This window comes from Mandrillus leucophaeus, unplaced genomic scaffold (assembly GCF_000951045.1).
Source record: "Mandrillus leucophaeus isolate KB7577 unplaced genomic scaffold, Mleu.le_1.0 Scaffold123, whole genome shotgun sequence".
In the NCBI taxonomy this organism is placed as follows: Eukaryota; Metazoa; Chordata; class Mammalia; order Primates; family Cercopithecidae; genus Mandrillus; species Mandrillus leucophaeus.
In genome coordinates, this window is record NW_012100654.1 from 5,494,966 (window position 1) to 5,512,396 (window position 17,431).

The following is a 17,431-nucleotide window of genomic DNA, read 5'->3' on the forward strand; positions in this document are numbered from 1 at the left end:
CATAACATTTTGCATTATGGACTATACATGCTGCAGGATTTCTTTGTAACTCATAATCATTTTGGAATGGTCATTGTATCCTATAGGAAGTATGGCTTGAACAGGACCTTAGTAAGATGATTTTTAAAATAGGTAAAATGAAGAAAGAAAGGACATTCTGGTAGTAAATTTGTGGGATGAGGTAACAGAGATCAGTATAAAGGTTTAAAGGTAGAAACTATGTTGTGAGTGAGTGGTTTATGCTTGTGCTGTACCCTACTTAGAATCCTGCTCCTTTCCTTTAGTCTGGATGATTCTTACTCATCTCTCAGGCCTTGACTAGTATATTATCTTTTTCAGGAATTTGGTACTGATCCCCAAAAGTTGGGTTAAATGATTTTTTGTGTGCTTCCATAGTATCCTTTTATACTTTTAACATTGTATTAAAATGATCTGTTTATATGTTTGTCTTTTTTACTATAAGCTCTTAAAGTTTATAAGCTCTTCAAGGGCAGGGGCCATTTTTTTTTTTCTATCTTTGCTTTACCCAAAACAAGTATACTACCTGGCAAATAATGGATACTGAATAAAGTTTTGTTGGATTGAACTGAACTTAGCATTTTATCCTATTGGATTGTGTGTGAACAGTTAGTGAGAATGAAGATGTGTCTCCTTCCACTTATCATATGCTTCATGTAGACTTTATGGATTTAGTAGCGTATCGTTAATGCTTTGTTGATCTAATTCATCTTGGATTAACTGAGTACTACACTTTATCATTTAGGAGTGAGAATGAATAGCAAGTAAAGGTTGTAAAACTTTTATTAAACTCTAGAGCCAGTATTTCTAACGTAACCATTTTACAGTTTTCCACTTAGATCTAAATGGAAGCTTATACACTTGTATCAGATGATTCCCACTATTTCTAATAAGTAAAGAACACCACAAATTCAGCTCATTATTTAACCCATTCAGAGCACTTCTTTGAGACCTTATCCATGATGCTTATTTTGCAATTTTGCAAACAATCTGTATCCTGTCCATGTGGTTTCACATGGTTTGGAGGTATTATATGGGTTCCATTCCTTTGCTCTTTCCTGCAGGGATCACTGACCTTAAGGTTTTCTATATTGGTTTTTGTGTCTGGCCTCACAGATTACTTTTACCTTGTATGTCATGTTCTTTTCAACTCACCTTTTGCACTGACATTTCTACCACTGTACCTCTTTTTCAAGTAATCTTGTGAAGTGTCTGAACATATTAGATAGTGTCTTGAATTCACTTGTCTCATCTATGGTGCCTTTCCTATGTGCCAGGCACTATTGTCGTTCCTGGGGATATAGCTATGATCATATTGGAGGGGAAGACAGACTGCAAACCTGTTTATACACATAAGAAAGTTTCAGAGAATGATAAGTATTAGGCTAAAAATAAAACAGGGTATTTCAAGTATGCCTTGGAGAAGAGGAACGCAGAATTGGAGTAGTGAGAGTAGGCCTTTCCGGGGACTTTAAACCTGAATGATGAAAAGGGGACAGCCATGCAAAGAGGCTAAGCAAAGAGCATTCCAGGCAGAGAAAAAAGCAGTACAAATGTCCTCAGGTATGAATGAACTTGATAAGTTTGCAGAAGAGAAAACAGGCCAGTGTTTTTGGAGCAGAGTGAACAAAAAGGGTGCAATACAAGAAGAGGAGGTTGCAGAATTAGTAGGGTCAAAGCATAAGGGTTCCTGTAGGTCACATTAAGACATTTGGATACAGTATAAAAAATACATATATATGTATTTTTCCTTTGGTATATCTGTTTTATCTTCTCAGAAAGAATATAAGCTTCTTGAGGATATTGATATCGATGCTCAATATATACACATTGTAACAGAATTTGGGTTAAAACTCCAAAGACTTGGATTCTAATCCCAGCTCCCTGAACTAGCTGCATAATCTTTCGGGTCATGTCATTTCTTTGTTTCCTTATATGATCATTGAGGAGATAGGATAGCTCCCTTTTCGTGCTAAAATTTGATATCTTTATGAACACTGAAGAACATTGTAAGTGCTATATTAATGCCAAATATATATTACAAACATGGTAGGATTATAGATAAATTATATATATTGTCCTAGAAGTTCTGGATTATGCCACAGAAATAGTTGCTGCTCTATGTCCTGCACCCTGGCATCATTCTCCTTTCAAACCTTCCACTATTTAGTATACTTCATTCAGTATCATTATCATCACCTAGTACTGTTCTATCTTATATCTCATGTAATCATATCCTCTTGCCACTTCTTTATTTTAATGAGGCTTTTTTCTCTCCCAAATTATTTTATTTTGTAAAAAAATTATTTCATGCATTTCAGATAGCTTCACATGCAATCCTGTTTGTTCATACACTCCATATATATCTTCTAAAGATATTTATTTTGTGACTTTCAGAAAAACTATCTTCTCAGATTACTCTTCTGGAGGCTCAGAATAGAATTGGGGAAGCAGATAGAGAAGTCAGTGAGGTAAGTGATATGTTCTTAATATAATCAGAACATGAACTAGATTAAGAGAAGGTAGCTTCATATGAAAACACGTCTATAATTTTCTAGTGTTGTCAGAGAAGTACATTACCTATAGTGTAAGACCTATTAAAGAGATTCATAATGGTTATTATATCTCATTTATTGTTACTTGTTTCTGAATATTAGAATTCATTGTCCTAAAGCAACACAAATATAGTAGCTACTAATTTGGGATTTGATAACCCATTTTTTTATACTGGGTTATCATCTGTCTCAACTTCTTTGTTCATCTCAGAAGAGTTTCTCGGTGAAGAGATGAGATAAGATTGGCACAGTTTTACTAAGATTAAATAAAAAGGGATCTTTAGAGAATGATCCTTTTTATAATCTGAAAATTACTATAAGTGTATGGTTGCTTAGTATCATTCTGTTGATTTAAGATTATTGTTAGCTGTGTTGTGTTTAGTTAGCTATGTTCTTCTAATCAGTAAGTCAGTGATAGAATCATACATGCCCTTGAGGAATAATGTGGCTTCCTAACAAAAGGATCTGCTTACTTTTTTTTTTTTTTTTAATAGGAGTTTTATTCTGAAGAAAAAAAAAACTTCTCATGTAAGGAATCTCCAGAAAATGAATTCCAGGTTTCCTTAGGTCTTATGAATAGGGCTTGACTTCAGTGCAGGATTGGCAGAGTGTCCTTGGAGGTCTGGTTGGGAAAGACAAACTGATTTGAAAATGTTTTAGCAGTGTTATGGTACAAAGAAGGTTTTGACCAAAAAGTCTGAAGTTGTAGAAGATGAAATACAAGTTTTTAATTGGGCTATTTTTTTTTAATGTTGTAAAACATTTGATTAAAGCCTTTTTTTTTTTCTTTTTCTAAAAATAGATCAGCATTGTTGATAATGCCAACAAGAGGAGCTCTTCTACTGAGGAAAGTGGACAAGATGTTCTAGAAAACACATTTTCTCAGAAACATAAAGAATTATCAGTTTTATTGTTGGAAATGAAAGAAGCTCAAGAGGAAATTGCATTTCTTAAATTACAGCTCCAGGGGAAAAGGGCTGAGGAAGGGGATCATGAGGTCCTTGACCAGAAAGAAATGAAACAGATGGAGGGTGAGGGAATAGCTCCAATTAAAATGGAAGTATTTCTTGAAGATACAGGGCAAAATTTTCCCTTAATGCCAAATGAAGAGAGCAGTCTTCCAGCAGTTGAGAAAGAACAGGCGAGCACTGAACATCAAAATAGAACATCTGAGGAAATATCTTTAAATGATGCTGGAGTAGAATTGAAATCAACAAAGCAGGATTGTGATAAATCCCTTTCTGCTGTACCAGATATTGGTCAGTGTCATCAGGATGAGTTGGAAAGGTTAAAAAGTCAAATTTTGGAGCTTGAGCTAAACTTTCATAAAGCACAAGAAATCTATGAGAAAAATTTAGATGAGAAAGCTAAGGAAATTAGCAACCTAAACCAGTTGATTGAGGAGTTTAAGAAAAATGCTGACAACAACAGCAGTGCATTCACTGCTTTGTCTGAAGAAAGAGACCAGCTTCTCGCTCAGGTGAAGGAACTTAGTGTAGTAACAGAATTGAGGGCTCAGGTAAAGCAACTGGAAATGAACCTTGCAGAAGCAGAAAGGCAAAGAAGATTTGACTATGAAAGCCAAACTGCTCATCACAACCTGCTCACTGAACAGATCCATAGTCTCAGCATAGAAGCCAAATCTAAAGATGTGAAAATTGAAGTTTTACAGAATGAACTGGATGATGTGCAGCTTCAGTTTTCTGAGCAGAGTACCCTGATAAGAAGCTTGCAAAGCCAGCTGCAAAATAAGGAAAGTGAAGTGCTTGAGGGGGCAGAACGTGTGAGGCATATCTCAAGTAAGGTCGAAGAACTGTCGCAGGCTCTTTCACAGAAGGAACTTGAAATAGCAAAAATGGATCAGCTCTTACTGGAGAAAAAGAGAGATGTGGAAACCCTCCAACAAACCATCGAGGAGAAGGATCAACAAGTGACAGAAATCAGCTTTAGTATGACTGAGAAAATGGTTCAGCTTAATGAAGAGAAGTTTTCTCTTGGGGTTGAAATTAAGACTCTTAAAGAACAGCTAAATTTATTATCCAGAGCTGAGGAAGCAAAAAAAGAGCAAGTAGAAGAAGATAATGAAGTTGTTTCTGGCCTTAAACAAAATTATGATGAGATGAGCCCAGCAGGACTGATAAGTAAGGAAGAACTCCAGCATGAATTTGACCTTCTGAAGAAAGAAAATGAGCAGAGAAAGAGAAAGCTCCAGGCAGCTCTTATTAACAGAAAGGAGCTTCTTCAAAGAGTCAGTAGATTGGAAGAGGAATTAGCCAACTTGAAAGATCAATCTAAGAAAGAGATCCCACTCAGTGAGAGTGAGAGGGGAGAAGTGGAAGAAGATAAAGAAAACAAAGAATACTCAGAAAAATGTGTGACTTCTAAGTGCCAAGAAATAGAAATTTCTTTAAAACAGACAATATCTGAGAAAGAAGTGGAACTAGAGCATATAAGGAAGGATTTGGAAGAAAAGATGGCAGCTGAAGAACAATTACAGGCTCTGGTCAAACAGATGAATCAGACCTTGCAAGATAAAACAAACCAAATAGATTTGCTCCAAGCAGAAATCAGTGAAAACCAAGTAATTATCCAGAAGTTAACCACAAGTAACACGGATGCAAGTGATGGGGACTCCGTAGCACTTGTAAAGGAAACAGTGGTGATAAGTCCACCTGGTACAGATAGTGGTGAACACTGGAAACCAGAACTAGAAGAAAAGATACTGGCCCTTGAAAAAGAAAAGGAGCAACTTCAAAAGAAGCTACAGGAAGCCTTAACCTCCCGCAAGGCAATTCTTAAAAAGGCACAGGAAAAAGAAAGACATCTTAGGGAGGAGCTAAAGCAACAGAAAGATGACTACAATCGCTTGCAAGAACAGTTTGATGAGCAAAGCAAGGAAAATGAGAATATTGGAGACCACCTAAGGCAACTCCAGATTCAAGTAAGGGAATCCATAGATGGAAAACTCCCAAGCCCTGACCAGCAGGAATGGTGCTCTCCCACTCCGGGTTTAGAAGAACCTTTATTCAAAGCCACAGAACAGCATCACACTCAACCTGTTTTAGAGTCCAACTTGTGCCCAGACTGGCCTTCTCATTCTGAAGATGCGAGTGCTCTGCAGGGCGGAACTTCTGTTGCCCAGATTAAGGCCCAGCTGAAGGAAATAGAGACTGAGAAAGAAGAGTTAGAATTGAAAATTAGTTCTACAACAAGTGAACTTACTAAAAAATCAGAAGAGGTATTTCAGTTACAAGACCAGATAAATAAACAGGGTTTAGAAATTGAGAGTCTAAAGACAGCATCCCATGAAGCTGAAGTTCGTGCAGAAAGCCTGCAGCAGAAATTGGAAAGCAGCCAACTACAAATTGCTGGTCTAGAACATCTAAGAGAATTGCAACCTGAGCTAGATGAACTGCAAAAACTCATAAGCAAAAAGGAAGAAGACGTTAGCTACCTTTCTGGACAACTTTGTGAGAAAGAAGCAGCTCTCACTAAAATACAGACAGAGATAATAGAACAAGAAGATTTAATTAAGGCTCTACATACACAGCTAGAAATGCAAGCCAAAGAGCATGATGAGAGGATAAAGCAGCTACAGGTGGAACTTTGTGAAATGAAGCAAAAACCAGAAGAGATGGAAGAAGAAAGTAGAGCAAAGCAACAAATACAAAGGAAACTGCAAGCTGCCCTTATTTCCCGAAAAGAAGCACTAAAAGAAAACAAAAGTCTCCAAGAGGAATTGTCTTTGGCCAGAGATACCATTGAACATCTCACCAAGTCTCTGGCAGATGTGGAAAGCCATGTTTCTGCTCAAAATAAAGAAAAAGATAGAGTCTTAGGAAGGTTAGCTCTTCTTCAAGAAGAAAGAGACAAACTCATTACAGAAATGGACAGGTCTTTATTGGAAAATCAAAGTCTCAGTGGCTCCTGTGAAAGTCTAAAACTAGCTCTAGAGGGTCTTACTGAAGACAAGGAAAAGTTAGTGAAGGAAATTGAATCTTTGAAGTCTTCTAAGATTGCAGAAAGTAGTGAGTGGCAAGAGAAACACAAGGAACTACAAAAAGAGTATGAAATTCTTCTGCAGTCCTATGAGAATGTTAGTAATGAAGCAGAAAGGATTCAGCACGTGGTGGAAGCTGTGAGGCAAGAGAAACAAGAACTGTATGGCAAGTTAAGAAGCACAGAGGCAAACAAGAAGGAGACAGAAAAGCAGTTGCAGGAAGCTGAGAAAGAAATGGAGGAAATGAAAGAAAAGATGAGAAAGTTTGCTAAATCTAAACAGCAGAAAATCCTAGAGCTGGAAGAAGAGAATGACCGGCTTAGGGCAGAGGTGCACCCTGCAGGAGGTACAGCTAAAGAGTGTATGGAAACACTTCTTTCTTCCAATGCCAGCATGAAAGAAGAACTTGAAAGGGTCAAAATGGAGTATGAAACCCTTTCTAAGAAGTTTCAGTCTTTAATGTCGGAGAAAGACTCTCTAAGTGAAGAGGTTCAAGATTTAAAGCATCAGTTAGAAAGTAATGTATCTAAACAAGCTAACCTAGAGGCCACTGAGAAACACGATAACCAAATGAATGTCACGGAAGAGGCCACACAGTCTGTACCAGGTGAGACTGAAGATCAAGACTCTCTGAGTATGAGCACAAGGCCTGCATGTTCAGAATCGGTTCCTTCAGAGAACAGTGCCAACCCTGCTGTAAGTGAGGATGTCAGCTCACATGATGAAATTAATAACTACCTACAGCAGATTGATCAGCTCAAAGAAAGAATTGCTGGATTAGAGGAGGAGAAGCAGAAAAACAAGGAATTTAGCCAGACTCTAGAAAATGAGAGAAATGCCTTACTGAGTCAGATATCAACAAAGGATGGTGAACTAAAACTGCTTCAGGAAGAAGTAAGCAAAATGAACCTGTTAAATCAGCAAATCCAAGAAGAACTCTCCAGAGTTACCAAACTAAAGGAGACAGCAGAAGAAGAGAAAGATGATTTGGAAGAGAGGCTTATGAATCAATTAGCAGAACTTAATGGAAGCATTGGGAATTATTGTCAGGATGTTACAGATGCCCAAATAAAAAATGAGCTATTGGAATCTGAAATGAAGAACCTTAAAAAGTGTGTGAGTGAATTGGAAGAAGAAAAGCAGCAGTTAGTCAAGGAAAAAACTAAGGTGGAATCAGAAATACGAAAGGAATATTTGGAGAAAATACAAGGTGCTCAGAAAGAACCTGGAAATAAAAGCCATGCAAAGGAACTTCAGGAACTGTTAAAAGAAAAACAACAAGAAGTAAAGCAGCTACAGAAGGACTGCATCAGGTATCAAGAGAAAATTAGTGCTCTGGAGAGAACTGTTAAAGCTCTAGAATTTGTTCAAACTGAGTCTCAAAAAGATTTGGAAATAACCAAAGAAAATCTGGCTCAAGCAGTTGAACACCGCAAAAAGGCACAAGCAGAATTAGCTAGCTTCAAAGTCCTGCTAGATGACACACAAAGTGAAGCAGCAAGGGTCCTAGCAGACAATCTCAAGTTGAAAAAGGAACTCCAGTCAAATAAAGAATCAGTTAAAAGCCAAATGAAACAAAAGGATGAAGATCTTGAGCGAAGACTGGAACAGGCAGAAGAGAAGCACCTGAAAGAGAAGAAGAATATGCAAGAGAAGCTGGATGCTTTGCGCAGAGAAAAAGTCCACTTGGAAGAGACAATTGGAGAGATTCAGGTTACTTTGAACAAGAAAGACAAGGAAATTCAGCAAGTTCAGGAAAACTTGGACAGTACTGTGGCCCAGCTTGCAGCCTTTACTAAGAGCATGTCTTCCCTCCAGGATGATCGCGACAGGGTAATAGACGAAGCTAAGAAATGGGAGAGGAAGTTTAGTGATGCGATTCAAACCAAAGAAGAAGAAATTAGACTCAAAGAAGAGAATTGCAGTGTTCTAAAGGATCAGCTTAGACAGATGTCCATCCATATGGAGGAATTAAAGATTAACATTTCCAGGTAAATGAGTAGTGAATTTTTTCCTCCTCCAGACGTAACTGGAAGCAAAGAAAGTCTCTAAACTATTTGTTTCCTTTTAGACAATGGGACTAATTTTGGCATAAATTCCCATGGGAGATATATTCCCTCTCACATCTACTCTTTTTTTGGCAAAGAACAATCCTGCTACAACTGCATGAACATGAAAAGTTCACATCTTCTCTTCCCATCTTTCTATTGAGAGATTTATTTCTGTTTTGTTTAAGATGGAGTCTTGCTCTTATCACCCAGGCTGGAGTGCAATGGCGTGCTTTTGGCCCACTGCAACCTCTACTTCCTGGGTTCAAGCAATTCTCCTGCCTCAGCCTTCTGAGTAGCTGGGATTACAGGAGCCTACCACCACGTCCAGCTAATTTTTTGCATTTTTAGTAGAGACAGGGTTTCACCATGTTGGCCGGGCTGGTCTCGAACTCCTAACCTCAGGTGATCCACCCGCCTCGGCCTCCCAAAGTGCTAGGATTACTGGCATGAACCACTACACCTGGCCTCTGTATTTCTTTTCATTTCCATTTCAACTACTCTTGCCTGGATTTTTACCAGAGTACTCTCAAATTAATTGCCTTGGTGTCCTAGATAGTCTCATCTTTTCTCCTTCCTGTAGTCCACATTAATTGATACTGCATATGCCTTGTAGAGTTATTTTTTCTCAAATTTCAATTTTATATCACTTTTTAAGCTCTAGAACTAACAATGTCTCTCATCCTTTGTATTCCTTGCTTCTAATAGGACCCTTTTGTTCTAAAATAGATTTCCTCACTGCCTTTCATATCAAGATTATCCCTTAGAGAAGCCAGACATTAGCTTGTCTGGAGCAAAGTAGAATAAAGTAGGAGAAAATGTTACTTTTCAGGATGTCGAAAACCATGTCACTAAATGACATATTTTGGAGTTTATGACTTAAATATATGAACCCTTAGGTGTGATATACCTTTAATACATAGCACTCAGTAGATAAATATGTAGGTACAGAGAATTAATACGTCTTCAGTAAAACATTTAACACCTGTTATGAATGTTAATTCATTTGTAAATCTATTGAGTACATGTTATAGTATTTGTTCTTTGGGAAACATAGTTTTTTTCTTGAAATCTGTAACTAATGACCTTCTCTCTCTTTCAGGCTTGAACATGACAAGCAGATTTGGGAGTCCAAGGCCCAGACAGAGGTCCAGCTTCAACAGAAGGTCTGTGATACTCTACAGGGGGAAAACAAGGAACTTTTGTCTCAGCTAGAAGAGACACGCCACCTATACCACAATTCTCAGAATGAATTAGCTAAGTTGGAATCAGAACTTAACATTCTCAAAGACCAGCTGACTGATTTAAGTAACTCTTTAGAAAAATGTAAGGAACAAAAAGAAAATTTGGAAGGGATCATAAGGCAGCAAGAGGCTGATATTCAAAATTCTAAGTTCAGTTATGAACAACTGGAGACTGATCTTCAGGCCTCCAGAGAACTGACCAGTAGGCTGCATGAAGAAATAAATATGAAAGAGCAAAAGATGATAAGCCTGCTTTCTGGCAAGGAAGAGGCAATCCAAGTAGCTATTGCTGAACTGCGTCAGCAACATGATAAAGAAATTAAAGAGCTGGAAAACCTGCTGTCCCAGGAGGAAGAGGAGAATATTGTTTTAGAAGAGGAGAACAAGAAGGCTGTGGACAAAACCAATCAGCTCATGGAAACACTGAATGCCATCAAAAAGGAAAACATTCAGCAAAAGGCACAGTTGGATTCCTTTGTTAAATCCATGTCTTCTCTCCAAAATGATCGAGACCGCATAGTGGGTAACTATCAGCAGCTGGAAGAGCGACATCTCTCTGTAATCTTGGAAAAAGACCAACTCATCCAAGAGGCTGCTGCTGAGAATAATAAGCTTAAAGAAGAAATACGAGGCTTGAGAAGTCATATGGATGATCTCAATTCTGAGAATGCCAAGCTAGATGCAGAACTGATCCAATATAGAGAAGACCTGAACCAAGTGATATCAATAAAGGACAGCCAACAAAAGCAACTTCTTGAAGCTCAACTTCAGCAAAATAAGGAGCTGAAAAATAAATATGCTAAATTAGAAGAAAAGCTGAAGGAATCTGAGGAAGCTAATGAGGATCTGCAGAGGTCCTCTAATGCCCTGCAAGAGGAGAAACGAGATTTATCTAAAGAGATTGAGAGTTTGAAAGTGTCTGTATCCCAGCTAACGAGACAAGTAACAGCCTTGCAAGAAGAAGGTACTTTAGGAATCTATCATGCCCAGTTAAAAGTAAAAGAAGAAGAGCTACAGAGGTTAAGTGCTTTGCTTTCCTCCTCTCAAAAGAGAATTACAGAACTGGAAGAAGAATTGGTTTGTGTTCAAAAGGAAGCTGCCAAGAAGGTAGGTGAAATTGAAGATAAACTGAAGAAAGAATTAAAGCATCTTCATCATGATGCAGGGATAATGAGAAATGAAACTGAAACAGCAGAAGAGAGAGTAGCAGAACTAGCAAGAGATCTGGTGGAGATGGAACAGAAGTTACTCATGGTCACCAAAGAAAATAAAGATCTCACAGCACAAATTCAGTCTTTTGGAAGGTCTATGAGTTCCTTGCAAAATAGTAGAGATCATGCCAATGAGGAACTTGATGAACTGAAAAGGAAATATGATGCCAGTCTGAAGGAATTGGCACAGTTGAAAGAACAACAGGGACTCTTAAACAGAGAAAGACATGCTCTTCTTTCTGAAACCACCTTTTCAATGGACTTGCCTGAGGAGAACAGCTTATCTTACCTTGAGAAACTTAACCAACAGCTCCTATCCAAAGATGAGCAACTGCTTCACTTGTCCTCACAACTAGAAGATTCTTATAACCAAGTGCAGTCCTTTTCCAAGGCTATGGCCAGTCTACAGAATGAGAGAGATCACCTGTGGAATGAGCTGGAGAAATTTCGAAAGTCAGAGGAAGGGAAGCAGAGGTCTGCAGCTCAGCCTGCCACCAGCCTGGCTGAAGTACAGAGTTTAAAAAAGGCTATGTCTTCACTCCAAAATGACAGAGACAGACTAGTGAGTAGCTAGTTATTTCTTTCTGATCTGTTTAAGAGTTTTTGAACCTTTCTTTTAATTTATTTTTACAGAAAAGAATAAACACATTCTTATACATATTATCTGGGCACTCAGGGGAAGTATTATATATCCCACAGGTTCTGTTTGTTCTTAGAGAAACACAGAAACATGATTTAAATTGCGAAAGCTGCCAATACCATTAGAAAAAAAATCAGAAATTTCCTTGGCACAAAAACTCTCCATTTGTTATAAAAGGACTAAGAGGTGGAAAGCTGTTTTATATATTTGATATACACAAAGACACATGTAAATGTTTCCAGAATTTGTCATAGCTTAACTGAAAGAAAGCAAAAGGATCACTTAGCGCCTTCTTACAGTGGAAGTGTTACCATTTAGTGCCTTGCTTACAATTTAGCAATAGATTATCTGGTAGAATTTGGAGCAGGAAGGACTCAGTTCATCTCATGGGTAACTCAACCCTAATTTGTCAAAAATAAAAAAAAAGTTAAATGTAAAAAGAGTTTCTTTAAATAAGTTTAAATGACTTTTTTGTAAAGTTTTATTTGCAGGCTGAACCATTTACCCACTTCCTTTTAATACCCAACATTTCCAATGGGAGAAAAAGCTAAAGAGGCTTCCTAATGCTGACATTTGACAGCTTTTAGTAGGAGCCAGGAGTTTAATCCAGGTCTCCCAAGATTCAGGGGCAAAAACTGGAACTGTATGAGCCAAGCCAGGTTGTCAGGGGATTCTACTGAACTCCTGGGCTCAAGCAGTCCTCCTGCCTCAGCCTCCCAAATAGCTGGGAGTACAAGCATGAGCCACCACTCTTGGCTTGTTAGGGGATTCTACTTTGCAATGTTACTGTCTTCACTTTCATGATAGTCTCTTAACTCTGTCAAGGCTTTGTATTTGTAGGAAAATAGGCCAAATAGGAAATAAATAGAGTTTTGAAAGGCTGGGTTTTCCATTTTGAAATGTGACCCATCCCTAGAATCTGAAAATTCTAATTTTTAAGATTAGCTCTAGTGAAAAGATTATTTCCCCTAACTGTAGAGTCAGTGTCTCCTTTTCATTGTAGGTAATTGTATTCATTCCTATTTCACTTAATATCCTGTATTTATAGACAGTCTTTCCCCTTCTGTAATCTGAACAAAGCCCTTCTGTTCAGTTGTGGTTTTGACTTCCAACATACGCATACCTGTTTATATTTTTTAAATAATTTGAGTTCAGTTGACTTCGCCCTGAGAGCTTGGCCTTTTGTCTGTCTTTTCAGAACGTAAATGCAAAAGGTTCTATTCATCAGGACGGTATGTGCCTCAAAGCTGTAATTTATGATATGCTGGTATTGATTATCTTCCAAGTCAAAATCTTTTTTCGTGGAGCTGTTAGGATAGATTCTGAATTAGCTAACTATGTTTAATTCAGTGAATTGCTTTATTATTCTTATCTGTTATAAACACTACGCACTCAACTTTGCACATTTTTGTTTGCTGGATAGTTACAGCCAAGCCAACTTTTTTATTTTCATGTTTCTGTAATTCACAGTCATATTACTCTGTTCTCAAAGGCTCATAACTGTGATTTTATTTTATTTAACCCTCAAGATGTATCACTCTTTTATTCACAATGTGCCTCAAATATTTTTCTTTTCCATCTTCAACATCCTAAGATAAGCTCTAACACTTTATCCTTAAACTGTTGTAATAATGTTGCTTCCAGGTTATCATCTCTCCAGTATTTTCAGACCATGGCCGAATAAGTCTTTCTGAAACTCTATTTTGTTATTGCACTACTTAAAAATGTTTAAAAGTTGTACTATCTCTAGAATAGACTTAGTATTCAAACCCCCTTTAGTCTGGCATTTAAGACCCTGTTTTTGCTTTGTTTGTTTGTTTGTTTGTTTTTGAGATGGAGTCTTGCTCTGTCACCCAGACTGGAGTGCAGTGGTACAATCTTGGCTCACTGTAACCTCCGCCTCCCAGGTTCAAGCAATTCTCCTGCCTCAGGCTCCCAAGTAGCTGGGACTACAGACATGCACCACCACACCTAGCTAATTTTTGTATTTTTAGTAGAGATGGGCTTTCACCATATTGGCAAGGCTGGTCTTGAACTCCTGACCTCAGGTTATCCACCTGCCTCAGCTCCCAAAGTGCTGGAATTACAGGCGTGAGCCGTCGCACCCGGTCAAGACCCTATAATTTATCCATACCTTTCCAGCGTTCCCTTTTACTGCTCCCTACTCATACCCTTCATTCACGCCAAACTGATCTACTCAGTACGCAATAATCATACCTGGTATCTCCTACTTACCCACATTATCATCTGCAGCCAAAATGTTCTCCCAATTGCTTTCCTTTTTTGAGTATCTATTTCCCACTATTTAAAGGTCATTCCAGAGCTCAAATCCTCTGCTTATATTTCGTGATTGCCTGATTGTCTTTTGCCTTTGTACTTGCCTAGTACTTTACTTACCATTTGTCCCATATTGCCATATTTTGTGTGTGTGTGTGTGTGTGTGTGCATGTGTTTAATTTCTATACACTATTTTTTATTTCCCCAATTAGATTGCAAACTCCTGGTAAGTGTCATGTCTTATACTTGTTTGTACATCTTTAGCATAGAATTGACTAAGCAAATGGCATATCTCTAGGGGTGCCTGTATTTATCTATGCGCTTCTCATTTTGAAAATGATTTGGGGTAGCATATAAAGATATAAACAGTTTTTCAAGATAAAAGGGACTGAGATGGAAGAGAAAAAGAGGATAGGCTAGAAAAAGATTAAACCAGGAGTAAGGTTAGTGTCCCAAGGGGAAGTTACTATGTTCTATACTGTGTTAGAAAGCGGGATCCATAGTTTGCTCTGAGGTTTCTATTAGCCATCAGAAAGAGGGAATGAAAACCACATGCATGACTGCAGTATTCATTGTCTAGGAGAAAAGGAGAAAGAAAAATCACCTACTCAAGACAAGAATAGTCTTTAAGTATTGAGGCCTGTAAGAAATTTCTTCTGTGTTCCCATAAAGAGAACACTATGCAGTTGTGAAACATCCATTACTTCTCTACAGTAAATATAATAATGTGTTTTTTAGGGTTTTTATTTAGCTGTCCCTTAATGTAAGTGCATAGCAAAAGAATTATGTCCAGTTCACTAAAACTACCACTCCAAGGAGCTAAAATGCAGTCCCAGGCACACAGCTTTCTGATGATCCATTCTAGGATACCTCTAGTCTAGATACTATGGATTGAATGGATTGCATAAAGGAATATGTTTTTGCCTTAAATCAAAACAAAAATACGTTTTGGGGTTTGGGTTAAAAATTAAGTTATATGGCACATATTTAATTAGTCACTAAATTCTACAATGTTTGGTGGGAAAAGCTAAGAGTAGTACTACATCAGCCCCATTTCTTCTGAGGCAATTTGCTGTCAACCTTTTAGCTTATTTCAGTATTTCCTCTGTATCTAAATATCATGCTTATATTGCATTTTTGGCTCTTCAGTTGTTCAACTATTGACTTTCTTTACACTAACAGGGTTTAGCGCTCTACTCCCCCTGCTTTCACAGTAAAACCTATTAGTGTATGCACTTTTTACTTATTTATTTATTTGAAACGGAGTCTTGCTCTGTCCCCAGGCTGGAGTGCAGTGGTGCGATCTCAGCTCACTGCAACCTCCGCCTCCCGGGTTCAAGCGATTCTTCTGCCTCAGCCTCCCAAGGAGCTGGGACTACAGGCGTGCACCACGATGCCCACCTAATTTTTGTATTTTTAGTAGAGACGGGGTTTCACCATGTTGGCCAGGATGATCTCAATCTCTTGACATCATGATCCGCCTGCCTTGGACTCCCAAAGTGTTGGGATTACAGGCGTGAGCCACTGCGCCCAGCCAGTGTGTGTACATTTTAATACAAACCCCTTCCTCATTTTCTTTTTTCTTTTTCTTTTTCTTTTTCTTTTCTTTTCTTTTTTTCTTTTTTTTTTTTTGTGACGGAGTCTCACTCTGTCGCCCAGGCTGGAGTGCAGTGGCACGATCTCGGCTCACTGCAAGCTCCGCCTCCCAGGTTGACGCCATTCTCCTGCCTCAGCCTCCCACGTACCTGGGACTACAGGCGCCCACCACCACGCCCAGCTAAGTTTTTGTGTTTTTAGTAGAGACGGGGTTTCACTGTGTTAGCCAGGATGTTCTCGATCTCCTGACCTTGTGATCCACCCACCTCGGCCTCCCAAAGTGCTGGGATTACAGGCGTGAGCCACCACGCCTGACCTTCCTCATTTTCTTGATATAATTTAATTTTAATTTTGGTTAAACCAATTCAGAGTTGCATTTTTATGACTACAAATGCTACTAGAGCATTAGAGACATGTTACTTTTATTTTCCTGAGTCTGTTTTTCCCAGATTAATAACAGTTTTTGTTATTGTTGTTACTTAGTTTTCTTTGCACTTAATGTAATTTAACCTCAGATTTACTGCCATTTGTCCACATCTCCTCTCAAGATGTTTATTGCCATCAATTTCATCTTCAGGAAGAAAATTCTCCTGGAGTACCTGATTTCCTTCTACATGAACCAGTGGCCCTGTACTCCTAGGATACACTTTCTATCCTAGAATATTTCCCTTCACCTTTCTCCTATATTAGATCTCCTATTTCGTCTATTCTATGTATTCGTTTTCTTGATTTTGTGCCATCTTTTTCTTGGAATAAATCATTCAGTAGCTCCCTAAGAAATGATACATGGAAGGTAAATTTATTGAAAATGTCTTTTTATCTCTCTTACCTGGTGGATAGTTTTGTTGGATATAGAATTCTAGGCTGAAAATAACTTCCCTTCAAAATTGTGAAGACGTTGGTTTATTGCTTTTTAGGTTATATGTGGTTCACAAGTCTAAAGCTATTCTGATTCCTGATCCTTTGTATGTCATCTGTTTCTCACTTCCCTTCCCCTCACCCCACCTTCCCTCCCTTTCTCCCCTATTCTGGAATTTTTTGATTGTATAATTTGGTATAGGTCTTTTTTTCCTTATCATGCTAACTAGTCCTTTGAATCTAAGAAATCATACTAGCAGCTTTTTGGAAATTTCATTGAATTATTTTTTTACCATTTTCTTCTATCCTTTTTCTCTGTTGTCTTATTTCTGAAATTTTTGTTATTTAGATGTAGGACCTTCTCGAATGCTTCTCTAATTTTCTTACCTTTTCTCTCTTTTTTTGCTGTATTTCTGGAAGATTTTCTTACCTTTGTATTTTGATTCCAAATTTTTTTACATTTTTGCCATTCTATTTTTAATGTCTAAGGAATTTTTTTCTTCGTCTCATAGATTTTCTTAACTTCTTTTTCTTTTTTTTTTTTTAATTATACTTTGAGCTCTAGGCTACATGTGTACAACGTGCAGGTTTGTTACCTATGTATACATGTGCCATGTTGGTGTGCTGCACCCATCAACTCATCAGCACCCATTAACTCCTCATTTACATCAGGTGTAACTCCCATGCCATCCCTCCCCACTCCCCCCTCCCCATAATAGGCCCCGGTGTGTGATGTTCCCCTTCCCGTGTCCAAGTGATCTCACTGTTCAATTCCCACCTATGAGTGACAGCATGCGGTGTTCTTGCGATAGTTTGCTGAGAATGATGGTTTCCAGTTGCATCCACGTCCCTACAAAGGACACAAACTCATCCTTTTTTATGGCTCCGTAGTATTCCATGGTGTGTGTGTGCCACATTTTCTTAATCCAGTCTGTCACTGATGGACATTTGGGTTGATTCCAAGTCTTTGCTATTGTGAATAGT

General features: G+C 38.2%; 1 protein-coding gene across 4 annotated transcripts in view; it reads left to right on the forward strand.

Moving 5' to 3' along the window:
* GOLGB1 (golgin B1) overlaps positions 1-17,431 on the forward strand; it is a 90,575-nt gene that overhangs the window by 47,682 nt on the left and 25,462 nt on the right. For all 4 annotated transcript variants that reach the window (XM_011971598.1, XM_011971599.1, XM_011971596.1 and 1 more), the window contains 3 exons: positions 2,416-2,489; positions 3,376-8,564; positions 9,724-11,638. In XM_011971598.1, the coding sequence (XP_011826988.1) occupies positions 2,416-2,489; positions 3,376-8,564; positions 9,724-11,638 (7,178 nt within the window). The remainder of the gene's footprint in view (positions 1-2,415; positions 2,490-3,375; positions 8,565-9,723; positions 11,639-17,431) is intronic.